At 46.3% G+C, this 27,770-nt stretch overlaps 1 protein-coding gene across 1 annotated transcript in view; it reads right to left on the bottom strand.

The window, feature by feature from the left end:
• Nucleotides 1-26,516, bottom strand: part of CDHR3 (cadherin related family member 3) — a 65,709-nt gene extending 39,193 nt beyond the window's left edge. Inside the window, exons 1-6 of the mRNA XM_089771794.1 lie at nt 26,316-26,516; nt 23,935-24,137; nt 14,618-14,786; nt 9,313-9,404; nt 4,192-4,286; nt 3,984-4,088 (exon numbers count right to left, since the gene is read on the bottom strand). Coding sequence (XP_089627920.1) covers nt 3,984-4,088; nt 4,192-4,286; nt 9,313-9,404; nt 14,618-14,786; nt 23,935-24,137; nt 26,316-26,424 — 773 coding nt within the window. The 5' untranslated portion in view covers nt 26,425-26,516. The remainder of the gene's footprint in view (nt 1-3,983; nt 4,089-4,191; nt 4,287-9,312; nt 9,405-14,617; nt 14,787-23,934; nt 24,138-26,315) is intronic.
• Nucleotides 26,517-27,770: the final 1,254 nt, after the last annotated feature.

The following is a 27,770-nucleotide window of genomic DNA, read 5'->3' as shown; positions in this document are numbered from 1 at the left end:
GAGATTCAATAGTGACCTGGGAGGTCAATTAATGTAGTATCATTTAACCTTTGGGATCTCAAGCTCTTTATAAACTACTTGAGCTGTGCTATTTGGATTGTAATATCAATAGAAATCCTTATTTTGAATAGAAAGAGACCATTTTATTCAGGGATCAATGAGAGACCTGTGGTTGGAAAAAATAGCTAGATATTTAGCATAATGCCAGTGATCTTTCCAGTCTCCTTGATAAAATAACAATAATGACAATGTTTGGAGGGGACAAAATCAACTTAAAACAATATGGTTTGATAAATACACACAGTAGATCTGAAATATAGGCTCTTCCTTCATGTATGGGACCAGCAGCATAATCTGGACCATTTATATTTAAAGCCCTCCCTTGTAATTGTTTTCTTCATGCATTTTAAGCATCAAATAGACAGGCAGAAAAAGCCATTTCTGTGACAGTACTTTGTTCTTCTATTTTACCAAACATCTCAGGCTTTACAGACCACACACAGTTCCTTTGCCCCTATTCCAGCCACTTTCCACTGCTTAGGCAGCACAAAGCAGCCAGTGAAGCAGCTAGAAGTCTTTTGGCATGGTGATAAGTCACTGTAGCTGGCTACTCTCTCAGTATAGAGAGCACCACAGAACTTCATTGCACTCTGGCTGATCTTCACAGGCATAACAGCTTGTGTCAGGGCATTACATCCTGCCATGACTTAGATCAGTCTTTCCTTTGCTTCAACATGTGCCAAGGTCCATTTTGGGCCCTGGTTGCTCCCAAAAGCAGGAGAAGACTAGGAGGGGCAAATGAAGACTAAGCCCCTTAATTCTAACACTGCTTTGAGGTAGATAACCTCTGTAAAACGGATACAATACCTCAATAGTTTGTTCAAGACCGCACAGACAGTCATCAGCAGAGTGAGATCTAGAATTTGAGAGTTCAACCTAGCAAATGTCTTTTCTAACCACTATAGCCCACATTCCTTTCCACGGCAAAATAAATTTGCTGGCACCAAAATTTACCCCCCTCCAATTTCTCAGTCTTTTTTCAGTTTTATTCCCTGTTCCTGCTCTGAAAAAAAATCCTTCAGATGGGTAACTGAGTTAGTCTGTAACAAGAAAAACTTAAAAATAAAGAGTCTGGTATCTGAAAATCAGATACCGGAAAAGGGAACACACAAAACATGTTGGGGAACACTTTAATCTCCCTAGACACTCACTAAGGGATCTCCAAGTTGCTGTTTTGTTATAGACCAATTCCACAAGCCAAATACAAAAAGAATGATTGGAACTCCACTTCATTCACAAGTTTAATTCTCATGCAGATGGTCTAACTTGCGATATTGGATGGCTGGGACATTATCAACCAAACAAACAATGAAGGTGCCAATAGTTCTTGATGTCTGTATAGAATCTGTTGTTAGTACTCTTCCTCTCCAAGTGCAAACTAATGGTTCTTATCTGCCTCCTTTAACTCTCCTCTCTTTGAGGTGCTAATAGACTGTCTGTTGCTTTTCAGTTTTTCCCTGTTACACACTGGCTTGGCTTTCCCTTTGAAACTTATCTACCCACTGCCTCTTTTTCTCTAGACTGCACATCTAGTAATTTGATCTATGCCATCAAATGCCAACAGTACCCCACTTCTATATATATTGGACAAACTGGACGGTCTCTGCGGGAAAGAATCAATGGACAAATCAGATATACGTAAAGGGAACACACAGAAGCCTGCTGGTGAACATTTCTGCTTGCCTAACCACACTTTAACAGACCTGCAGGTGGCTGTCTTGTCACAGGCCATGTCCACAAGCCAGATTCATAGGGAAGGACTGGAATCCCAGTTCATCCACAAATTCAATTCACATGCTAATGGACTCAGTCGTGATATGGGCTGGCTAGGACACTACCTTTTTAATAACCACTGAAGGTGCTAACAGCTCTCTGAGTGGTATCCTTCCTGTCTTAGCAATCTATCTACTGACTTTGATTTTTATCTGCTTAGGTTTAAGTACCCATTCTCTAGATACTTAATGATGCTCTGTCTCAAACACCCCTTCCTTTTTTCTTTTTCTCCTTCCCCTCTCCTATTTATTTTGAGTTTTCATATCCCCTACTCAGAACTCCAGTCATCTGAAGAAGTGGGCTGATACCATCTACATGTTTTGTTAGCCTATAAAGTGCTACCAGACCATTTGTTGTTGTTTTTCTGTAACAGACTAACTCAGCAAGCCCCCGAAGCTCTTATACACATACAGTGATGGGGTGTAAAGATTTTGGAATCATTGTGAATAGTTCTCTGAAAACATCCACTCAATGTGCAGCAGCAGTCAAAAACATTGGGAATCACTAAGAAAGGCATAGATATGACAAACTATTATATTCATGGGTGACCAGTATAATAGGGTGGGGCCACGCATCCTCCTCCCTTCTTGTGCTCCAGGGCGGGGGAGGCTGGTGACATGTGCCCTCTGCCCTCCACATCTCCAGAGCCTAGGAGGTTGGGCCATGTGTCCTCCTCCCTTCCTGTGCTGCAGATCAGGGAGGCTGAGGCACACACGCCCATCTGCCTTCCCCATGGTGGGGGAGGGTAGGGAGGTGGTGGCTCTCATGGGGGGCAGGGCCTTAGTGGAAGAGGCAGGGTTGAAGGTGGGGCTGAGGGCTTGCCTCCCCCAGCACTACCTTCATTGACAGTCCATGATCATATTGACTCTATATACAGCCATGGTACACCCACGTATTGAATACTGCATGCAGATGTATGGGAACTGAAAAAGGTCCAGAAAAGGAAAAGGTTAAGAAAAGGGCAACAAAACGATTAGGAGTATGGAACAGCTGCCATATGAGGAGAGATCAATTAGACTGGGACTTTTCAGCTTGGAAAAGAGACAACTAAGGGGGGGATATGATAGAGGTTTATAAAATCATTACTGGTATGCAGAAAGTAGATAAGAAAATATTATTTACTCATAAGAACTAGGAGGTCATCAAATGAAATTAATACACACTAGGTTTCAAACAAACAAAACAAAACAATTTTTTCACACAATGCAGTCAACCTGTGGAACTCCTTGCCAGGGGATGTTAAGAAGGCCAAGATTACAGCAGGATTCTTAAAACAACTAGATAAATTAATGGAGGACAGATCCCTCAATGACCTATTAACAGGATGGGCAGGGATGGTGTCCCTAGTCTCTGTTTGCTAGATGCTGGGAATGGGTGACAGTCACTTGATGATTACCTGTTCTGTTCCTGGCATTGCCCATTGCTTGAAGACAGGATACTGGCTGGCTGGACCTTTGGTCTGACCCAGAATTATCATCCTTATGTATTATCATTAGTTTATTATTATTTGTATTATTGTGGCATGTTGGAGCCCCAGTCACGGAGCAGGACTTCACTGAGATAAACTCTGAGCAAAAAGCCATCCCCTGCCTCAAAGAGCTTACAACCTAAGTTTAAGAAAGATGGCTATAGAAAGAGGGAGGAGTACATGACAACAATGAGACATTTTATCAGCTAATGCAGGCTTGGGGAACTTCAGGTTTGGGGGCTGAATGTGGCCCCCAGCTTGCCTGGATCTGGCCCCCAAGACTCAGGAGCCCCTCCCGAATTGGGGACCTTGCGCTGGCACTCCAGCCCCCTCTCTGCTACCCCCCCCCCCTCCAGCGGTTGTCTCACCACAGAGCTGGAGCACACAAAATCTATGAGGATGAGCCCCCTAGACTCTGGTGTGCATGGGGTGAGTCACTTTTCTTCACAGCCAGGGGCCATGTTTTTTGGTTTGGGTTTGGGGTTTTTTTTGCTTCTCACTTGTGTGCAGCCACTGACTGATTTTTCTATGGATCAGAGGCCTCCCACCCAAAAAGAGTTCCCCACCCCTGAGCTAATAGTTGTATTGCAGTCTTCCAAAAGTTTGGACCAATGATGCTGGGGCTGAAAAGCATGAGAACTATTTGTATTTTTGGGGGGTACAGAGTGAATGTTTCACTCACGTGGTAAAGTAAGGTGTTTCGTCATTGATGTTAACAATGTTGACGATCACTGATCTGGTGGCGCTCAGTCCTAAGCTGTCTGTCACTGTGATGTTTAACAAATAACTGTTAAGTAAAAACAAAATCAAACCAAAATTACTCCGTGGGTTCCATACACTAGGTATCTGTTAACCATGAGATTGATTAGCGGATCAAAATGAATACTTACGTATGTGGATCTTTCTCATAATCAAATTTTTTTGTGGAAGAAAGGGTTCCAGTCTGAGAGACAGTGAAAGACTCTGACACAGGGGTACATGAATACTGGAATAAAAGGATTATGAATCAGCATCTGTATCTTTTTAAAACATCCAGTCCTTCATTTACTGGCTTATACAATGGATCAAGGAAACCTATGCCCCACCTTCATAGTATTGTCCCAGAACTCTGTGTAATGAGATGTCATTTGAGCCGAAGAAGTAAGTCTGCTGGCAAACAGCAAACAGGGCATTATAGTTGTCCCCATTAGAGAAAACAATCTAATCATTGTATTATGTTTGGGTATGTCTACACTACAGCGCTACTTCGAACTAACTTAGTTCGAATTAGTTAATTCGAACTAAGCTAATTCCAACTAATGGATCCAGACTAAAAAACTAGTTCAAATTAGCGTTTTGCTAATTCGAACTAGCATGTCCACATTAAGTGGACCCTGAACCGGGGTTAAGGATGGCCGGAAGCAGTGCCGGCAGGGCATCGGATTAGGACTTAGAGCGTGGAGCTGCTGCCTCAAGCTAGCCGAGGGCTGTGCTTAAAGGGACCTGACCCCCACCCCGGACAGACAGTTCTCAGGGGTGCCCCGCTTGCAAAGCAGTCCTGTCTTGAAGTGCCCTGAGTGCCCACACTGGGCACATCACAGCACTCGGCCATCAGACTGGCTGCACTTGCCGCAGGCTGCCATCTGGGGAGAGGAGGCAATTGGGGGGCTGCAGGAGAGCTTCCACCCCCAGAAGCCCGCAGAGCCACCCCAGTCCTCCCCATTGGGGGCTTGTACCCCATTCCTCCCTCACCTCCTTCCACTTACCCTTCCCTAGCCCCCCTTCCTGATGTACAAAATAAAGAAAATGTGTGGTCAAAAATAGACTCTCTCTTTATTGAACAAAACTCGGGGAGACTGGGAAAAGGAGGTGGGAGAGGGGAAGAGAGAGGGTGGGAGAGGGGAGGGCAACTAAAATGATCAGAGGTTTGGAACAGGTCCCATATGAAGAGAGGCTAAAGAGACTGGAACTTTTCAGTTTAGAAAAGAGGAGACTGAAGGGGGATAGGATAGAGGTCTATAAAAGCAGGAGTGGGGTGGAGAGGGTGCATCAAGAAAAGTTCTTCATTAGTTCCCATAATAGAAGGACTAGAGGACACCAAAGGAAAGGAATGGGTAGCAGGCTTCAAACTAGTAACAGAAAGTTGTTCTTCACAAAGCAAAGAGTCAACCTATGGAACTCCTTGCTGCAGGAGGCTGTGAAGGCTAGAACTAGAACAGAATTTAAAGAGAAGTGAGATAAAGTGATGGAGGTTGGGTCCATGGAGTGGTATTAGCCAGGGGGTAGGAGTGGTGTCCCTGCCCAAAGTTTGTGGAAGGCTGGAGAGGGATGGCACGAGACAAATGGCTTGGTCACTGTCTTTGGTCCATCCCCTCCAGGGTCCCTAGGGTTGGCCGCTGTTGGCAGACAGGCTACTAGGCTAGATGGACCTTTGGTCTGACCCAGTACGGCCATTGTAAGCTCAGGGCTCAGGGTCGGGGGTCTCAGTGGACCACCTTGATTTTCATGCACACCTGCTCCTGGGTGGCCAGGCTGGCAGCTCTCCTGCCCTAGACGGCCACTTTCCTGTTCCTAGTGTGGAGGTTGTGGACAAGGTCCACGATGTCCGCACTAGACCAGGCGGGTGCCCGCCTCTTGCGGTCCTGGGCAAGCTCCCGGGAGCCGCCAGCCTGGTCCCGGGAAGAGGGGGAGGGCTGGGGGGCATCGGGTGGCTGGCTCGAGCCGTGCCAGGTGTAGGGTCTGCTAGCTGGGTGCTGGCAGGCTTGCACCTGCAAGGGCACCGTAGCCAGCCCGTGCCCCTTTAAGTGCTCCGGGGCCGGGAGGGGGGCAATAGAGTTTCCCTGGTGTTAGCCAGAGTGGCCACCAGGGAAAGCTGGGGAGGGCTAGCCTCCCACTAGTTCGAATTAAGGGGCTACACACCCCTTAGTTCGAACTAGTAAGTTCGAACTAGGCTTAGTCCTCAAAGAATGAGGTTTACCTAGTTCGAACTAAGCGCTCCGCTAGTTTGAATTAAGTTCGAACTAGCGGAGCGCTAGTGTAGCGCCTATCAAAGTTAATTCGAACTAACGTCCGTTAGTTCGAATTAACTTTGTAGTGTACATATACCCTACTTATCAGAACTATTTTCATCCCCTGTGGTATCCAAATCCATGAAAAAAATGTAATTTACTAGCTGGTGGGGGCATGTGCATGCACACTCACATGCACCACTACCCATTTCATGGTTGAGCAGCAGGAGATAAGTAAGTCTGACATTTTTTTCAGAAGAGAGCAGTGGGGTGTAGATATACCCGGCACAGTATTACCTCCGTCTCCAAGGTAGATCACCTCATTATGCATTTACATAATATTCTGTATGCCAGTTAAGGTGCTCTTCTACACTGTTACTAACAACACACCACCCAGATCCCCATCTGGTGTGAACAGCATGGGATCTATTATTGTCTTCAATGGAGATACACTGGTTTTTACAAAAGTTGATGAGAGTCATTATCAAGACAGAGCAGGTGTTAGAGGAGGCATTGTAAAATAGCACTTGCAAAGACTTTTGTTTTTCATGCAGGATAGAAGGAGAAGAGATTCCTGACACAGTTTTACAATTACTTTATATTTTTATTCAGGAAATTGCCTGCCTGACAGACATACCATATTTATTCTGGTTTCCCTTCTGCTCCCTTCCTTTTGAGTGGGCCTGAAAATTGATTCTGCTACCCGTAGGCTGTAATCAGTAGTCCTTTGAAAACTTCTTTCTTGACTAAGGTCATGTCTACACTACAATGTTATGTTGACCTTAGTTATGTCAGCATACAGCTACCAGTTAGTACCTTGCTTGTGCATAAGTGTATTTGGCTTCTTGGGTCAACAGTGCATGTCTTCACCAGGAGCGCTTGTACTGATGTAGAGTGTGGTGGACCAGGGATAGTTATTCCACAGTGCAAGTCGCCATTGTCCAGGGCAGGGACTTTTGAGAAGTATTTGCAATGCCTGATGGGGCCAAAATGAATTGTGAAGGGTTGAATGGGAGTATAGGGTCTACTTCCCATAAAGCAGTCTTCTCCCTCCTATAATTTCATTTGCATACCATAATTTTGTCTTCTTTTGGAAATCCCACAAGCCCCTATATCTCCCCTCGTTGTCAGTCATGTCTGATAGCAGCATAGAGCCTGCACAGTTTTGCACTATTGGCATGAGTGTTACAATGACAGGGTGCATTATCCTGCAGTATTTGGAGAGGCTCAAGAGGAGCAGCAGGGAATATAATGATTCCTTGGAAGCTAGATTGCTGTGGGACATAGACCAAAAAATCAATTCAGGATTGCTGGTTGCATTCATGGAGCAGCTGGAGAGAGCAAAGTGCTGGTTCTGGGCCCAAGAAACAAACATTGACTGATGAAATCGCATCATCATGCAACTTCAGAATGATGAGCCACGGCTGCAGAACTTTTGAATATGCAGGGCTACATTCCTAGATCTATATGCCAAACTTGTCCCAGGCAGCGAATGCAGGGCATCAAAATGAGATCTGGGCTGAATCCTGAGAAGTGAGTAGTGATCACACTCTGGAAACTTGCAATGCCAGATTGCTATCCGTCAGTTGTGAATCAATTTGGAGTCAGGATATCCACCACAGAAGCCACTGTCATGTATGCATGCAGGGCTACTAATTGCCTGCAGCTATGCAGGATTGTAACTATCAGCAATGTGTAGGACATAGTGGATGGCTCTGCAGCAGTGGGCTTCCTGAATTAGTTGGGTGATAGATGGCATGCACACATATTTTAAAGCCAGACCGCCTGGTCACAGACTACATCAGCAGACAGGACTACTTTTCTATGGTAATGCAAGTGCTGGTGGATCACTAGGAATGCTTTACTGACAGCAGTGTGGGCTGATCAAGGAAAGTAAAGTCATTTTTAAAATCTTATCGTCTTATGAAAGACCCACTCAGCTGGTGTTACTCCTCCTGTATTATTTCATTGACAAATAAAAATGAAATAGAACCAAGCATAACTACAACACATCTCCTAGTGCGATATGTGTAACTGAAGTTTCTGGAAAAGCAGCTGAGTAATCAAATCAATTAAGTTTAATACATTCTTGTCAATGGATCACTCTAGTTTTCCTGCTGGGAGTATTATTGTACCAGCAGTCCGTCATTTCTGCATTTGCAGCGCCTTATTACGACTGGGATTTACTACAGATTCAAAGACTTTTGCTTGTGAAGAATTCACTGCAATTATTTTTTTCTTTCGTTGACAAGAATAATGAATCGAGAGCTAACTGCTGAGGCCTTTACACCATTGCTTATTCAGCCAAACCCACATTGTCTAAATGGAAATTTCTCTGAGAAGAGACTGAGTAAGAAGAATAAGACTGCAGCTCCTACAATGTAATTGCTCTTTGGAGTAATGCTGCAGGGTGAAGTTTCTGTTTGTGATAATGTTACCAGTTTGAGGTAAATGCAATTACCTTTTCCAGATCTGCAAATTTGCCACTTTTCAGAAAATCCTGCTTCTCTCCAGAGCCTTTTCATATCAGGTAGTGCCACGTTTTAAGCTATTGGCCACAAATCACACTACATTGCTTTCCATATGCTACATGCTGAGCCTCCATTGCTCCGATGTTCCATTTAAAAGAAACTTCAATGGAATATAAAAAATTAAAAGCCCTGTTTTACCCTTACTTTGTAAAGGGATTTTGGAGGCAATTTGTAAGAAAGACCCCATTACCTACTATATCTTTGATGGGTCATAGCAAAACCCTGCCTCCAAACTTGAACTTTGGAGTGTTCAAAATGTAACTCCCCCTCCATACCCAAATGGTGAAGGAGAGCCTCTTCTTATAAAAAAATAACATTATTTTGTCCTAGTTTGTTTAAAATGTTTCATTTCAACTGGCAATATACCTTTTTCTATGTGCCTGATTAGTGAGTTCAGTGGAGAAAGTTACTGGGAATTAGTTATATTTCAGATACGGGGGACTGCATTCTCTCTCTCTCAATTGTTCTCTCTTTCCCCTTTAAATAAACTTACTGTGAGTTGTGACTGTTCGGGATCAACTGCATCAATCTGGTAAATAACTCCAGAAGGTGTTCTATTTCCCTCCAGGACATAAATCATCACAGCTAGGTGAACAGAAATGTTTATTTTATCATTAAAAAAGACACAAATATATTGACTATATTTGAACATATCATTTCCTAATGCATGTACTCGCAATTCCATCTAATTCTAAAATAAACAAAATACCCAAACACAGACCAAAACAACATGCAGATGGATCAAAACAACATGCCCTCATGCTGTTAATAGATAACCATCAATATTTGCTATTGTGAAGTTTACATATTGAGAGACAGAGCCCCACATATGTCATCTTGAATTCTGGTAAATGGTTGGGGCTAGCTTAATTTTTATGTTGTTGTGGGACTCTGACCAATACTACCTACCTGCCTCCACAGGTTGGAGACACAAGGGGAAAGCAGTAACTGAGGCCCAGGCCCCAATTGAATGTGGGAGGAGAACATGTGTTGAGAAGATGGAAGGGACACCCCTTCAAAGTCTCTAGTCACTGATTAGCTAGCTTGGGGAGGAAGAGATTTGATTAGTCCCTCACCTTGGCCTTTCATTAATTTAAACCCTACTTTAGGCTTTGTGAAGCCTCTTGCTTTTTGGTCTATTCTAGCAGCTTCACCTTCCCTTCCTGGCAATAGCAGCACCAAAGCTGTGTTTTGTGGATGCTGTGGCTCTGATGGATTGCCTATTTCGAGTCCAGGAAGGATTTTTTTCTTTCTTCAGGGGCCGAAGTGGCAGAGGCCTGGGGAGTTTTTTACCTTCCTCGCAGAATCCTGGAGACACATTTAAGGTAACATCCTTCTAGTGTATTTATTATTATTTATCTCATTGCAACTTGCTGCTAGTTTTGAGTGTGGTTAAAAGAATAAAAGGGATGGTTCACAGAAGTAAAAGACCTGGGATTTTACTGGTGAGCATTGTGTCCATGGGATTAGGGGAGACTCTGGGGTCTTTGTGGGCCAAGACCCCCTATTTAGTAGGAATTCTGCAAACTCCAGCCTTATTCTCAGGACCTTCACCAATTGCTGCAGTGAATGGTGCTCCAAGTTCACACACACAGATGAGCCAATATCATCTATCATATAGCAGTAGCTTTTTTCTGGAACACTGCATCTTTCCTTATGCACTATCCCAGATCATAATCCCCATGACCTGACATTTAAATTGATTCCCTCCCCTCTTAAATTTCTCTCACACACATGCAAATTCCCTGCTGTGCAACACTGGCCAAGCATTAGCTTTATTGTCTTTCACAGACTCTTGCACATGCACAAAGTATGTTCACTTAAACCTGTTGTTTCTCCAAATCCAAATCAGTTTTCAACAAAGCACTAAACAGTCCATCCATAATCAAATGCCTATGCCTGGATACATAAAAGGAACTTGGACACTGAGACTGTCACAGTTCATCACCTTTAAGTGTTTTCTAGGCATAGGACCAATATTGCAGTTTGAAAACTGTGAGTTAGTCCTGAGGCTCCTATCTGATAGGTGCCTTAGACTGTGATGCATAAAAGCCAATGGACTAAGGGGAGGGGTGTTTCTGCCTAATCTAGCCAATGGGAGATGCAGATGAGCTGGGGTGTCCTCAGCCTCCGCCCCCAGGTCAGATTCCCATGCCTAAATCTGGACTGCTAGGAGGTGATGATCAGTGCTTGTGATTCACAAATTGGGAGAAGGTGGGAGTTCAGTTGCCTATGTCACATGCACAGCACAATCAGGGGCTGTTTAAATCATCCACAGCCACACATGGGCAGGAGAAGGCATTCCCTCATAACTTTACCCCATGACTTAGGGTACTCCCCTAGGATGGGAGAGACTCCTAGTTCAAGTGCCAGATGAGGTGAAGGAATTTGAACATAGATTTTCCACCTCACAGGTGAGTTCCCTAACCACTAGGCTGTAGAGTCATTCAAACTCTTTTTCTGGCCCAATTGATATTTTAATTGTTCAGTTATTTAAAATGTAACAACATCAACAGGAGAGACTGAGGGCGACCATATGGCCCACGGCACTCACATGAGAAGAGGCAGATCCCTGTTCAAATCCCTCCAGCTCACCCTGCCTATTTTCATTTTTTCTGGGTGGGTGCTGCACCCTGAGGCCCTGCTCCTCTCCAGCCCTTCTCCCAAGGCCCCACCTGTGTTACCCTTTTCCTACCCCACTCCACTTTCACTTCCAGTGTCTTTTGCCTGCCATCAAACAACTGATCAGTCAGTACTGAGCACCCACTGGTTTTGTTCTGTGGGTGCTTTTCCTCATCAGGCACAGCGCGAACTTGAACTGAGCATTGCTCCACATTAGGATCATTGCCCCACCTTCGCCACTATGCTAAAGGTTATAAGAGAGGGCCCCTTTTCCTACCACACACCAGCTGTTTTGTGTGGAGTTAGACAATCTTCAAGCAGAATAGTGATAGAAATGTAGCCGTGTTAGTCTGGTGTAGCTGAAACAAAATACAGGACAATGTAGCACTTTAAAGACTAACAAGATGGTTTATTAGATGATGAGCTTTCAGGGGCCAGACCCACTTCCTCAGATCAAATAGTGGAAGAAAATAGTCACAGCCATATATACCAAAGGATACAATTAAAAAAAATGAACACATATGAAAAGGACAAATCACATTTCAGAACAGAAGGGGGATGCGGGGGGAGGGGGGGGAAGGAAGGTGAATGCCAGTGAGTTAATGATATTAGAGGTGGGGAAGGGTAGATGTCTGTGAGTTAATAGTATTAGAGGTGATAATTGGGGAAGCTATCTTTGTAATGGGTAAGGTAGTTGGAGTCTTTGTTAAGTCCCCTGCGGAGAGTGTTGAATTTTAGCATGAATGCCAGTTCAGAGGATTCCCTTTCAAGTGCAGATTTGAATGTCTTCTAAAGTAGGATGCAGGTTAGCAGGTCATTGAGACAGTGTCCTTTCTGGTTGAAATGGCAAGCAACTGTTTTTTCTTTGTGATCCTGTCTAATGTCTGTTTTGTGGGCATTGAGTCTTTGGCGAAGTGTCTGAGACGTTTGTCCAACGTACATAGCAGACGGACACTTTCGGCACATGATAGCATAGATTATGTTTCTGGAGGCGCAGGAATATGTATTCTTGATCTTATAACTCACTTGGTTAGGCCCAATAATGGTGTCAGCAGAGTGAATATGCGGACAAAGCTGGCAGCGGGGTTTGTTGCAAGGGTCTGCTATGTACATTGGACAAACGTCTCAGACACTTCGCCAAAGAATCAATGCCCACAAAACAGATGTTAGACAGGATCACAAAGAAATGCATCCCCCTTCTGTTCTGAAATGTGATTTGTCCTTTTCATATGTGTTCATTTTTTTTAATGGTATCCTTTGGTATATATGGCTGTGACTACCGGTATTTTCTTCCACTATTTGATCTGAGGAAGTGGGTCTGGCCCACGAAAGCTCATCATCTAATAAACCATCTTGTTAGTCTTTAAAGTGCTACATAGTCCTGTATTTTGTTTAATCTTCAAGCAGGCCCCAGAGATGGTTTAGATGACCAAACACGTGGTTTGTCAATCACTGGGGACTGAGGTGACAGACTGTCACCAGGGTGCATAAAGGGAAGCTGCTGTGTGCATATTCAGATGCAGACATTTAGATGTCAGGCATCTATAGGGTTAGATGCATCCAAGGGGAGTTTTGTGGGTTGCAATGGTACTACATACTTTGGTAGTGGATTCCACCCTAGCTCTCTATCAAACAAGGAAGTGTCTGACAGTTGCCATTGAAGAGCTTTCAGATAATCAAAAAGAGTTCATAAATATTTATTGTTAATACTAGTGCTGCTTTCTTTTTACTCTTTTGGTACCTGAAAATGCCTGACCCATTTTTAGTGAAATTCTCAGGGGGGAAACTTCACTCCCTGCATGAGAACAAGTGAAAACATAAAGCATAGGGGACAACAGTGACCCTTTAAAAGGGAAATATTTTGACAAACCTAATTATAAGCATTGCTAAAGGCTTTGTTTATTACAGTGGTTCCCAACCTTTTTTATACTGCAGGCCAGCAAACTAATTAAAAAACTTTTGGTGGACCAATATAGTAATATTTGCATATTCAGTGTGGTAATTAATTGATTTGCTTATTTGTGATGATAATTAATTTTAAGCAGTCACATATTATTTTACATTGTATCTGTACGCACATGATAAGGAATTGTGGGTAGATGGCAAAGAAGGGAAGGGAAAGGGAGGAAGGGGGCAAGGAGTGTGAACGAAAGAGGGGACAAAGCCGGGGAGAGGCTGGGCTGAAAGTGTGGGGCGCTGACTCCGGCTCGGAGGGCTTCTCCTGCCTTGTCCCAGCCTCCCAACCAGGGCTCAGCACAGCCAGGCAGTGGCAGGTCCCTGTGTGTGCGCGCTGGCTGGGCTGAGAGCAACTGGAGGCCAGGGGAGGTTCCCGCAGAGTAGGGAGAGAGGAGGGAGCCACCCAGCAGTGCCAATGAAGACTAGAGGAGACCAGGCTTGCCGGGCAGCTGGTTCCTCTGTCTCAACTCCCGCATGAGAAGCAGGGCGGAGACTAGCCTAGGGGTGCCCAGGAACCTCTCCTCTGCCGCTGCCACTCTCCACATGGCCCCAACCTCAGCTACTGGAGCAGCCACCCTCAACATGGCCCCATCTGCAGGGCCACGCAGCAGCTGCTGTAGCTGAAACCAGGGTCCCAGTGAGGCTGCCCCAGCAGGGACAGCCTCACCGGAGCCCCGGCTCCAGCCGCAGTGCACTGGCTCATCCAGGACTGGCCTTATCATGAGGTGAACTGAGGCAGCTACCTCAGGTACCAGACTGGGGGGGGGGGGGGGGCGCCACTAGGACCCAGAGCATAGAAAATTGTGTCTGCTGCTGGTGCATATGTATTCTCTGTGCTCTAGATGCACAGAGATGGTGGAGTGCTGTGCTGGAGGAAGGAGGGCACAAGAGACATAATAGGCAGGCAGGAGAAAAGGGGGCATGAGGGTGTCATTCGAGCTCCCCGCCTCAGGTACCAAAATGTTGTGAGCTGGCCCTGGGCTCAATTAACAGCTGCATGGCCATGCTGCCCTGCAGCTGACAGGGAACGCCCCCAAGCCAATCATCAAACCATGGGGGTGTGGCCTGGCCCGGCAGCCAGCAGTCTGCTGCCCAACACTGGTCCACAGACCAGTGGTTCCCAACTGCCGGTCCATAACATTTAGTGATTAAGGTTTAATTTCCCAGTGTTGTAATTTCAAGCATTAATCTCTCATGTTGCTTCCAAGCAGTTCTCTTACTTTGGTCTGCCAAATTGCCATGAAACACAGGAGGTTCATTAACATCTATTATTTGGACAGTCAGTATTTGAAGGTCACTTGCCCCAGCTGTATCCTGAACATAAATCTGCAACTCAAAGCTGTGTGGCATAGTTTCATAATCTAGGTCAGGATCTCCAGTGGTAACAACCTGAAATGTAACAAATTATTAATAGCACACTATGCAATTAAATCTGTAATTATTTTACATGGGAATAAATACATATAAAAAGTGACATTTGCCTTTGGTGAATGGAGAGTAGTATTATAGATGATCTTTTACTCACTGCTGGCCTGAGCTCTGCTGAAGGTCCCAGATACTTTAAAGTAAAATGCCCAATATTTTACAATGTGCCACCCAAAAATTCTTCTTTAGTATGTATTGGAAGCCATCAAGAAAGGAAAAAGAATCAATACAAATGAAGGCTGTAAGAGTTGGGAAGAAGCTACTGATGATGTAATATATGTTATAATATTGTATAGGACTGATCAGTATTTAGTTGGGCGCAATGAACAAAACAAAAATCTGGCATCTGACACATCCTTGGATTGTCGATATTTTAATGAGAATGACATTGTTATTTCAGTGATATCAGCAAGTGTGCTAAGGACTTCCCAATATAGACAAAATAACCCCGAGGAGTTAAAAACTAATTTTGGACATGTCACAACTAGATGGGAAACACGACAGTGGGGTAAAAAAGGAAAAAGAGTGGAAATCTCAGTAAGAAACTATAGTTAATCAGCAAGGCAGAATGCTGAAGCAATTTTGTTTTAATGAGATAAATGGATAGAAAGAATAAATAAAAACTTAATTTGCAAAGCTCTTGTAGGCATGATGAAAAAAGAGGAGAGAGGATAGTGGCTTTGGAGAGCAGCTCAGGAAGATTACCTTATGAGCAAAGAACAGTGGAGGGGGGTGTTTTTTGCAGGGGAAAGCTAATCTGAAGCCACTTGTCCCCTTTACAGGATACCCTGTCTCTTTAAGAGTCTTGCACATCCTTGCAAATTCTGCATCTTTAAGGAAGGACATTCTGGGAATTGTAGTCCCTAGAGGTGTCATTTCTTCCCTAAGGTTAGAAGTAAGACCCGAGAGACACAGAGGATAGAATTATATAATAGGGTATGTCTACACTACAGTGTTTTGTTAGAAAAACGGCCGTTTTTCCGACAACTTGTGGAACGTCCACACTGCAATCGTGTCCTTCCAAAAGTGAATTGAAAGAGCAGAGGGCTTTTTCTGACATTGGTAATCTTCATTCTATGAGGAAGAAACCTTTTTCCGGAAGAGCTCTTTTGGAAAAAAGCATGTGTGGATGGGGAGGAGGGTTTTCTTTCAGAAGAAGAGGCCTCCAGGAAATAACACAGGTGCCCTGGTGGACACTCCATCCAAAGTAATCACAACTCTTTCTCCTGGTCCCTCTTAAAGCTGCAGGCACCCTGGATAAGCCTTGCAGCAGGAAACCATCCTGGAGCAGCACCCTGACTGCGCAGCTCCCCCTGCCACAGCATTTGGGGCTATGTCCAAGCCACAAGCCCCCCGCGACCCACCTGGCCCTCGCAAGGAGCAGCTCCAGGGGTCCCAGGACCCACCCAGGGGGAGCAAGAGGCGGGCACCCTCGTGGTGTGGACTGGAGATCCTGTCGCTCCTGGAGCTGTGGGGCAAGGAGGACACCTTGAAGGATCTCTGGGCCAAGCGCCACAATGCCAACATATAGAGTGAATAGCCGAGACCCTGGCAGCGCACGGACACCCACCCCAGTCCTTGGAACCGGTCCGGAGTAAGGTTAAGCTCTGCTAGGGCTATGTCTGGGCCAGAGAGCTCAGCTCACGCTCGGGCAGGACCCCGCATCTGTCCCTATTACAAGGAGCTCCACCAGATCCTGGGGGATAGGGAAACGTCTTCCCCACCCATCCTTGTGAACTCTGGTGTGGAGACCTCTGTCATCGCCCGGCTGGATGTCTCGGTGGAGGAGGAGCAGGAGGACCAGGGCCAGCGGGAGGTGGAGGAGGAGGAGGAGACTGTCACCCTGTCCCTCGAGCCAGTGCTTGTGAGCCAGGACATTTTCCAGGCCTCCTCGGAGGCCTGGGAGGGATCGTCAGGTGAGTGGTCTCACTTTGTCACACGCCCAGGGCCGGGGAGGCAGGCACACAGGGAGCGGGGGGCGAGTGTCACTCGGGCTGCTCAGGCTGGACATCATGCTGCAGTCCATGCACATGGACCCACATGCAGCGTTAGTGTGCGGCACCTGGATGCAGCATGCGACTCCTGAGCACGGGTGAGATCCTACTGCCAGGCCATACACATCCTGCCACCAGCTGGGGGGGAGGGGAACAGTACCACGGCTGGAAGCAGGCTAGCCACAAGGGTAGGCATGACCCCACACAGACAAAGGAGTGCTGCACACAGCACATGGGCGTGGCTGCATGTGCTAGGCAGCACCCGCTCCTGCAGGCAGCGCTGTGAGCCACAGGTGCGTGTGTGGACCCCAGGGAGGGCCAAGTTGCTCCCAGCTCCTCTGCCACCCATGAGGGGATCCCACTGTGGCCGGACACTTCCCTTGCCTGCTTGTCTGTGGGCCTGGGGGCGGGGGAGATGCGGGCAGCATGGTCCCCTGGGCACCTCAAGGCCCCTGTGAGGCATGGCTCACTGTGCAGTCCAGACATGGCCTTGCACCCGGGACATCCCCTTCCTCTGGGCTGAGGACTGTTGGTCGCTACTCACAGAGGAGGGCATGGCCTCAGGGACAGTGTCTGCAGGGATGACTGACCTCCTTTCTCTCTTTGTGTTCCCCACAGCTGGGACTGAGGGGTGAGCCACACCACGGCAGCCACCTGCCAGAGCCCAGGGAACCCGCAGGCACGCCAAGGTCCAGGAAGACCTCATGCACCAGCATGTCCGTGTCCTGCGTGACATGCAGCAGACCCTGGGGCAGAAGATCCGCAATGACGCAGTGTGGCGGAACCACACTTGGGACCAGCTCATGCAGCGGTGTGACAACATGTGCCATCATGTTGCACACCCACCTGATGTCACTGCTCCTGGCTTCCACCCTCCTGCCCCCCCATGCCCATTCTCCCTCCGACTGCCCCCCATGCGATGTCTCCGCTCCCTCCCCAGGAGATGCCTGTGCCCCTTTCCCTAGCAATGCCCATGCCCCCTCCCCTGACTCCCAACCCCACTCCAGCCCCCCCCCTGGGGTCCCTGGACCCCACCCAACCCCAACTCTGATGAGGTCCCCAGACCCGAGGTGGAACATATAGCCTCCCCCGACACCCCTCCCAGCCTTGAGCCCCCTTCCAACTCCAGGTTATGAGCCCCCCTCCTCCAGCCCACCTTTTCTTAATGTTAGATAAATACAGACTTTGTTTTTTTTCAAAACCAAACAGGTGTGTTTATTGAGAGATCAGGGAAAGGGCAAAGGGAGGGGATATGGTGGGAAGGGATAGGGCTGCAAGCCAGAGGCCCCTCTTGAGGAGGCCCTGGGGAGAGTTACTGGGGCAGATGGCAGCTGTCCTCGGCTTCTCAAACGCTCACCCCTCACCATCAGCATCTGCCCTCCATCCCGAGAGGAAGGCCTCGCTCTTCCTCTCCACAATGTTGTGGGGGACACAACATGCCACAACCACCTCGGGGATGTTATGCTGCTCCACATCGATGCAGGTCAGCAGGCATTGCAACTGTGCCTTGAGGCAGCTGAAGGCTCACTCTACCTGGATCTGGGCATGGTTCAGGCAGGCATTAAAAAGGTCCCTCCTGGCGTCCAGGTGGCCAATGTATGGCTTCATCACCCACGGCATGAGGGGTAGGCCAGGTCCTCCAGATGCACAGTGGCATCTGCACATCCCCAACCACAGTCCTGGTGGTGGAAGAATGTGCCCACATCCAGCTTGCGGTACATGCTGGAGTTTCTAAAGACTTGGGAGTCATGTGCCCTGCCTGACCACCCAACAAAAATGTCCGTGAAGTGTCCATGGTGGTTGACCAGAGCCTGCAGCACTATAGAAAAGTAGCCCTTCCGATTAATGTACTGAGTCGCTTGTTGTTCAGGTGTGTGGAGCAGGATGTGGGTCCCATCAATGGTTCAACTGCAGTTCGGGAACCCCAGGGCAGCAAATCTGGCCATGATCGGGTCCAGGTCTCCCAGGCGAATGACCCTCCGCAGCAGGATGGAGTTGATGGCCCTCACCACGTGCAGAAGGAGACAAAGAAACACACAAGACAGAGAAGAAGAGAGGGAATGTCTGAACCCTTGGGAGGTGCCCGCCCCCCAGACACCTCAGGAACCATCCCCTATGAGGCTGCACCCCAGAAACAGGGCTGTGTGAGGATGGGACAGCACAACCCCCTAGGGACAGGGCTTCCTCCCACCCCCACTTCATCCCCCCACACACTCCAAGTCCCCTTTCCTGAAGGTCCCCCTTATGCCACACTCTCCCCCCATGACCCCCATGCAGGGGCTGCAGCCCAAGAGTGCCTTACCTCCATGAGCGGCGAGGAGTCCTGTGGCACCTTATAGACTAACTGAAGTGTAGGAGCATAAGCTTTCGTGGGCAAAGACCCACTTCGTCAGATGCAGAAGGAGGAGGAGGAGGGCCCTGATGGTGGAATTCCCCATGTCGAACTGGTTGCCCACTGATCGGTAACTGTTAGGGGTGGCGAGCTTCGACAGGGTGATTATGACCCAGTTCCCCAGGGGGTGGCAGGTCACAGGTGGGTGTTGCATCTCCGGAGGATGGGGGTGAGCCAGGCACACAGCTCCAAAAAGGTGGCCTTCTGCATGTGGAAGTTTTGGAGCCACTGTTGGTCGTCCCACCGCTCCATGACCAGCTGCTCCCACCAGTTCGAGCTAGTTTTGAGCCTCCAGAAATGCTTCTCAACAGTGGGCTACAGTTGCCAGAATGTAGCTCCCACGACCAGGGAGACGGTCCCTAGAATGAGCTCTGGGTCAAGCTCAGTAAGGACCAGGAGGGAAGCTGGCACAAAGTGCTGCAAAAACTACAGCATGGCCGTGTGGGACCAGCACATGCCCAGGGCAACTCCAGCTCCATGGCACCAAGAGAAAAGCTGTGGCATCCAAAAAAGCAGGGCAACCACAGCAGTACTTGCAAGAGCTTTGCTGTCCCTTGAAGAGGTAGGCAAGCACGCAGCAGAAGCAGAGAAACGGCTGGTCTCTTTAAGCGCATGTCTCTGCAAGGCTCTGGCACCAGCACTCAGAAGCAACTGGTGACCTAAAGCCCTGGCTGAAGAGGTTCCGGGTGGCCTTTTATGCAAGAGAGCATCCCATCAGTCTGGATGCTCTATTTCGAAAAAGCACATCGCTTTTTCAATGTGCTTTTGTGTGTGGACGCTCTCTTTCAGAAGACGTTTTTTGAGAGATCTCTTCCAAAAAAAGCTTCTTCCGAAAGAAGCCTGTAGTGTAGACATAGCCCCAGTGAGAGAGACTGGCTAGGGAGCAGACCAGATGTAGTACAGAGCCCTGCAATAAAAGAGAGCTAGATGCAGGAGTTTATAGGGCCTAGACAGAATGAGTGGCAGTTCCCAGTACAGAAATACTCTGGGAAGGATTTGCTGGAGGATTGCACAGGAACGTTGTGTCTATTCAGTTAATAGATTAGTTACTACTAAATGGTGATCAAGAATATGTAGCACTGTAGGACCATATTGCTGATGTTAAGATTTTGTCATGGTTATTTTTAGTTAAAGTCACAGAGAGGTCACGGAAAATAAACAAGAGTTCATGGAAGTCCAAGACCTGTCTGAATTTTACTAAAAATAATGGTGGAGGAGCTGAAAGGCAGACAGCTCAAGCCTGAGTGCTAAAGTGGGAGATGAGAGGAAGGGGGGCTGGCATATACACCAGAGGGCTGACCGTTCTGGGGCCCCACTGCAGCTCCAGGGCTCTGACTGCCCATGGCAGCTAATGGCTCCACTACAATTGAGAGCCCCTCGTTGGCTGGGTCCTGGTTTCTGGGATCTCTGGGGCCCCCAGTGCCCATGGCAGCTGCTAGTTCTGTGTGAGCTCTGGTGCAGGTGGCTGAGAGCACTGGATGCCCCTTGCTGCCCACAGTGACTGGGAGCTCTGGGGGCCCCTACCACCTGCAACGGTCAATGGCTCCAGCGGCCACTGCTGCCCACAGAGGCTGAGAACTCTGGCCCTACCACCACAAGCAGCAGCAGAAAATGTTATGGAGGTCTCTGACAGTCATGGAACAGTCTTATCCTTAATTATGGCTTCATCTGTGCAACTCTTTGTATCCTCTCTGAACAGGGAGAGGTACAGGCATTGCAGGAAGTAGCCCTGGGAAGCAATGAAGTAGGGTACTGTTGGATTTAGGGGAGACAGTTGCTCTGTGTTGTTTTGGGAAGAGGAACATCTTCCTTCAACTTCCCTTACTCCTTGTGAAATGAGGGTTACAGAAGTCGGAGTAAGAAGTCCTCCAGCACGACATTATTTCAAAATAATGACTTGCTGTGTAGACACGCTCTTTGTTATTCCAAAATAATGCTGCTGTGTAGACATACCCTTGCACTGTGTCTACATTGGCACGATCTTGCTCCAAAGAGGCTGCTCTTGCGCAAAAACTTGCTGCCTGACTACACTGGCCGTGTGTTCTTGCGCAAGTACACTGACATTCTACTGTATAAAATCAGGGCTTCTTGCGCAAGAACTATGATGCTCCCACTCAGGAATAAGCCCTCTTGTGCAAGAGGCCAGTGTAGACAGGCAACATGAATTTCTTGCACAAGAAAGCCCTACGGTTAAAATGGCCATCAGAGCTTTCTTGCGCAAAAGCACATGCCAGGGTAGACGCTCTCTTGCACAACTACTTTAACGCAAGAACTCTTACCCTAAAGAGTTTTTGTGCAAGATCATGCCAGTGTAGACTTGGAGAGCATGTGACTTGGAGAGTGGGGAAAAACTGCAGGAACACACACACTGACCAGGGGGCAGTCGCAGAAGGTAGGTGCTTCCCTGTCACCCCATCTAAACAAGAATCTACATGTTTCTAAGCTGATTGGATTTCTCCAATTCACAATAATTAATTCACTGGTTTCATGCACAGTGTGTTAGACTACATATAAAGCTTTGATGCTGCTGGTTTTAGATGCCTCTCCAGTGAAGAGTAAGGTGATGCTCAATTGTTCTTCTTACAGAGCACAGTGGAGAAATACAGCACATCAGCTGGGCATGAGCTGGACCATACTTTACACCTCCGAGCAGGAACATTTCTACCCCCAACTGCTGCTGCTAATATCTGTTCTTGCCAGCTGAGAGCCTGGCGAGGGGGACGCCAGATATGCTCTAAGCAAGAGACTTGGTGCAGGGACTAGCAGGCTCCTGCATAGCAGAGCAGGTTCCTCTCTCTTGCCTTTGTTGTGTGGACAGAGGGTTGGGAAGACTCTCCCTGTGCTCTCCTCCTGCTCACACAGTGCTGCAGCAGAGAGCAGTAAAAAGAGAGAACAAGTATCATCACAACTGCGTCAAGGGAGCTTCAGCCAACCAATGCATTTTGAGTTATTCCAGATGGTCTCTGCTGAATGGGAATATTCTATTAAACCAAAGGGCTTGTCTGTGCAAACAGGACATAGGCTAGCTGGGAGGGAGGTAAATCCAAATCATGCTAGCATTAGCTGTCCAGGGGGGCTTGCTGATGCTCAGTAAAAGCTCCATAGTGTGATTGCACTTTGGCCTGACCCTAGCTGGATAATGATGCAGACTACAGTGTAGTCTGTGAAAGGGATAGGAAATCAAGCAGGAATGCTGCACATAAAAGGGGTTCATTTATCAATCTCTGTGGCCTCCTCAGAAATTCCCAAAAGGATCAAGAAAATTGTTATCCTCATTGGGAGGAAATGCGCTTCATAAAGCAAGGTTCTAATTGTCAGCCCCCCATAATTAATGCATGAAAACAGCCTTTCCCCATATATCAGCAAACTTAATAGCAGCAGAATGTAATTCTGGGGCATCCTAATACTGTACTATGAATTCATTACTCTTACAAAATACAGCACAAAACATTCATTCGAATACTATGCAGTTGCATAAATAATTAACACTAACTGTACCTGACAAGTAAATGAGCTAATTACATCTGTGCTGCATCATCCTGGTTTTTTAAACCATGTTTGTTCGTTTGCCTGCTAGCTTGCAGAACTTAATAATTCACAGCGGAGCCACTGGGACAGATTTTAGGGGATATCTACACTACAGCAACACAGGTATTATTCTGCAATATAGAGGCTTCTTATACCTACAGCAGGTGATTTCCCATTAGGATGACCTGATAGCAAATGTGAGAAATCATGATGCTTTTGGGAAGGGGGATTTATAATGGTTTATATAAGACAAATGCCCTAATATCAGGATGATCCCAATAATACTGGGCCATCTGGCCACCCTATTTTCCATTGATGCAGGTAATCCACCTCTTGGAGAGGTGGTAGCTAAGCTGATGGAAGAATTCTTCTGTCACTCTAGCTGCATCTACCATGGGCTTAGGTCAACTCACCTACATCACAGAGGGTATGAACATTTTCGCAGCCCTGAGCAATAAAACTAGGTGCTTTTTAGATACAGGCCTTTCTGCTTTTTTTAGATACAGGATTTTCTGCTTTAAAATAACTCATTATCCATCAGGTCCTACAGATGATATGTCTGCCTCCCACAGTGAAGTAGGGGACCTTGAGAATTGTCTATCTTGTGCCAGCTATGCTGCTGAGCAGAGTCCCAAAGGGCCCTGTTAGTAACTGAGGTTATCTAGGAGCCCAGCCACACCTCTTTTTCCCACACATCCAGCCTGCAGCAGCCAAGAGGGGTACAACCCATCCCTAGGGCAGCTGTTTGCCACCCAAGGGTTCCTCAGTACAGGAGTCAGCTGTTAAGTGAGCTTGACAATCTTCCTCACTGAGGTGAGTTAATAAGGCTCAGTTATAATGGAAACAAGTTGGATTCAATGGGGCCTGATTCTGATTTTACATCACCTTAATCTGCATGGGGATCAGAATCAGGCCCCAGATGCTTTTATTCACCTTAGCATTTTTTAAAACAAAGACTTCTGATAGATGGATCAAATGTGGTAGATTTTTTCCCCTCTGCACTAATCAAAAGGCTGGAAGCACTATCCACAATTCATGTGCTGAATTCCCTGCAATAGATACCTTAATCTACTTTTGCAACTCTTGCAGCTAAATGATACATGAATAAATACTGTGCCAATATCAACTCGCAGTAATCCAAAGAATAAGCATTAGTCTACAGACTAACCACATTGCCCAAGCTGAATTGAAAACTTACTGTGTAAGTATGTGGAGCTCCAGGGTCAATCCGAAAAGCTGCTGTAAGTGGATTTGAGTTGATTATTAAAGGATATCCTGAAACCACTTCAGAAGGTGATGGTGATAAAGTAACATGAAATGTATGAACCAGAACATGAGCTGAAGAATTTTCTGTCACATTGCCTGTAGCAGGCAAGCCATTAAGTGACAGTGTTCTTCCCCCTGCAAATTTGAAAAGGAAAGTACAATGACACTCCTGTGAAGCCCTCTGTGAATGTTAGCTGCAATGGAGCACACACCTTCTGCCACGGACTGTGAACACAAATGACCTGATATTCCTCTTGGGTTGGCATGAATTGTTATGTTACAATGCTAGTGAACCCCAGCAAGTGACAAAAGACTCAATTTATTTTCCTCTTAAATGCTGTGGTCCTGCCACTGCAAGAAGTTACTGATGTTAATGAGTATCATTACTACATTGTTTGCATTCGTATGATAGCTAGAGACATATTACATTTCCTGTTGGTCACCCTTCTCTGTTGCTGCCTCTTTGAACTGAGTCACAATAAAAGATAAAGTCAGACAAGAAAATGCGTGTGACTAAAAGATGTTTAGGATTCTTTTGTGAATTCTGTTCTTAATAGATGCCCTCCCCTTGTGCCATCTTTCCCTTCCTCTTCCCTTTCTAACATGTCTTGTCATAAATTTACATAGGGGAAGGCAAGTGCTGAGCAACTCCCAAAAAATTCATGAGCTTAATCTCCCTCCGCCCACACCCCCAACCCTGGTAGTTGGCACTTTGCAAGATACTGCTATTGCATTGCAATCTGTTCAGGGCCAGAACCTGGGCCAACATTAGAAAGGGAGAAAAAAAGTGTCTGCAATGCCATGCACTAGGTCACAATGCCACTCACTCAGATTTGGATGGGGAGCCTGGGGCTTCTAGGCTGGTGGAAGAGTCAGCCTGTTGGTGGCATTGGAGGGTACCTAAGAGGGAAGAGGAGGAAGGGGAAATTTATGATTTCCCCAGAGGTATCCTGAAATAGCTAACCCCGTCTACACGAGCCACCCGTTATTTTGAAATATTTTTCAGAATAACGGGCACACTATTTTGCCATCCCAGTAAAGCTCGTTGCATGAGGGTAAGGGATGGTTTGAAATAGTACGTTATTTTGAAATTTGTCACTGTGTAGTATATTATTTGCATTGCCAACCCCAAACACTGAGTTTTGGCATAAAAAAATCAAAGGTTAATTTATTATCAATTTATTTTAAAAATATTGTATTTTGAGATTGCTTGTTTGCCTTCTGAATTCTGAGCCTTTATGGTACACTCAAGTTTTACTCTTTTGAAAATTGAGATTCTCATAAAATCTATAGATTCCACCAATTGGGACTTACAGGGGAAAACTCCAAATAGCACAAGATTTGTGAGAGTTGGCAAAGTTTCTTTTAAAGCAAATAATGATAAGATAAAAGGAGAGCCAGCTATGCGCAAGCAGCCAGTTCTCTGCAAGCACCAGCAAGTGCTGAGTGAGCCACAGACAACAGTTTTAAGAAACCTCTGCTGTAAATTACACAAGCAAACAAAGCTGGTGCTAGCAATGGTTGGTAGAAGGTATGTTCTTTGTGTATCTGCAAAGCTTTCATGCTGAAACAAATGCTGATATTGCCAAGCTAACATGCCATGGTCTGGGTTTGGGGGAGGGGAGGGTTTGGTTGGTTGGTTTTTAATTCACCAAATATTAAAGTTACCACTAACATTAACCTAGAAAAAAAAGTCTAAATTCTCCTGGCCTGATTCTAATCTGATTTGCACCTGATAAAGTCATATATATCTGTGCAAGTGGGTATAAAACACTACCAGTCTGATTTTTAGTTTAAATGACGAAATGAGTGTTTTAAAAGTTGTCAGATTGGAAGCAGGTATAAAGTGCTACCAGTTACACAAGATTTAAGATGGTGGAGTACTGTACTTGGCTTTATACATGTCTTTATTGCAAGGTCGTCTTAAAACTTGCTACAAGCATAAATTAAAAACTCCTCAATTTTTTGTTTAATTTTTTAAAATTCAGCTGAAATATGAATAAAGCCTGGAGCAGCCTAAAGTGGACCGACTTTAAAATTCACATGCTTTCCCACCCCAATGCTCTCACTGGAGCACTGCGTCTGCTATAATATTATCATAATGGTAAATAAATAATAACAGTGAGCTGGAATCTCCCCTCAGTTATACTGATGCAGCCCTGTGGTTCAATGTAGTTCAGTAGCAAAATAGCTGTTTCTTGAATTCTTTTGTCAAAAGTTCTGATCTCAAAAATATAATGTAGGTCCCTTAAGAGAAACTATAACAGACAAGAATGATTTAAATTTAACAATTGAATAAAATTGTGTGCTTACCAGATATTCCACTTAACAAAAGCAAAAGAAGAAAAACATTCTGCCTCTTCCATAGACCCCTGCCATCCATGGTCCTAGAATGTGAACTGAAGATAGACCTGGGTTTCATTTGCTTTAGTCTGCTTCAGCCGTACCTAAATGTTTCTTCTGTGTCATGCCATCCAGTAAGATATCAAACAAAAGTTCTGCTGTATCCAAGGGAGTTTCTAAACACCATCAGCCTGTTTGCTCATGAGTGGACTGCTCCTTGCTGACGTACTATAAATATTCCATAAACTGGAATCCTTTTACAATGACAAAGAAGGGAGGAAATAGCTAACAGTGTTGAGGAACGAGGTGCTTTCTCCATAGACCCATGACAATATTGTTTCCCCATGCTGCTAGTGTGTTTCACACCTGTCCTAGGGTGTCAGAGAGTCAGATAAGACTTGCCTACGCTAGAAGGGTTTTGCCACTGTAGTTGCATAATAAGCCCTTTTCCGGAAGATCCCTTATTCCTACTTGAAATTAGGAATAAGGGATCTTCCAGAAAAGGGCTTCTTTTCTGGAAAATCGCGTCTAGACTGGCGCTTTTCTCTGGCAAAACCCCGAGCCGGAAAAAAGCGGCAGCCATGTAAATGCAAATGCCGCGGGGGATATTTAAATTCCCCGCGGAATTTGCAATTCCGACTGGTCTCATTAGCATCCCTTTTCCGGAAAGGGGTGCCAATGTAGACACAGCCGTCTAGTATGAACTCATTTGTATCATAGAATCATAGAATCCCAGGGCTGGAAGAGACCTAAGGAGGTCATAGAGTCCAACCCCTACCCAAAGCAGGACCAATGCTAACTATGTCAATCCAGGACTTAAAAACCTCAAGGGATGGAGATTTCAGCCCCTCCCTAGGTAATCCTTCCAGTGCTTCCCCGCCCTCCTAGTAAAATAATCAGTATCGGTATTGCTTATGGCATTTTCAGGAACCAGCAAAAGTTATGCAAGTTGTTATACCATCATAACAGCATCTATAGGAGAGCTTTTACCAACACAGGTATATCGCAACCCCTCCCATTGGCATAGTTATGCCAGCAAAGCTTTTCAAAGGCTTTGTCTACTCGGCTAAGTTTAAAGCGCAACCTCAGCAGTGCTTTAATGCAGCAGCGTGGTCATGGCACCAGCGCTGGGAGAGATCTCACCCAGCGATATTGGTAAACCACCTCCACAAGGGAAGTAGCTAACAGTACTGGAGCCTGTTTACACGGGCACTTTACAGAGCTGTAATTTGCTGCCCTCAGGGGAGTGTTTTTCAATACCCCTGAGTGAGAAAGTTACAGTACAGTAAAGTGGCAGTGTAGACAAGCCCAAAGTGTAGACCAGGTCCTAGTCACCAGCCAATTCAGTCCTTGACCCTTCTGTGGAGTCTTCCAGCAAGGTGCAATTGAATGCCAGTTGTTGGGACTAGTTTTTGTGTATGGACG

This window comes from Pelodiscus sinensis, chromosome 1 (genome assembly GCF_052426305.1).
Source record: "Pelodiscus sinensis isolate ZL-2025 chromosome 1, ASM5242630v1, whole genome shotgun sequence".
Classification (NCBI taxonomy): domain Eukaryota; kingdom Metazoa; phylum Chordata; order Testudines; family Trionychidae; genus Pelodiscus; species Pelodiscus sinensis.
The sequence above is the reverse complement of the archived record's forward strand: the minus strand, read 5'-3'. Positions and strand labels throughout refer to the sequence as shown.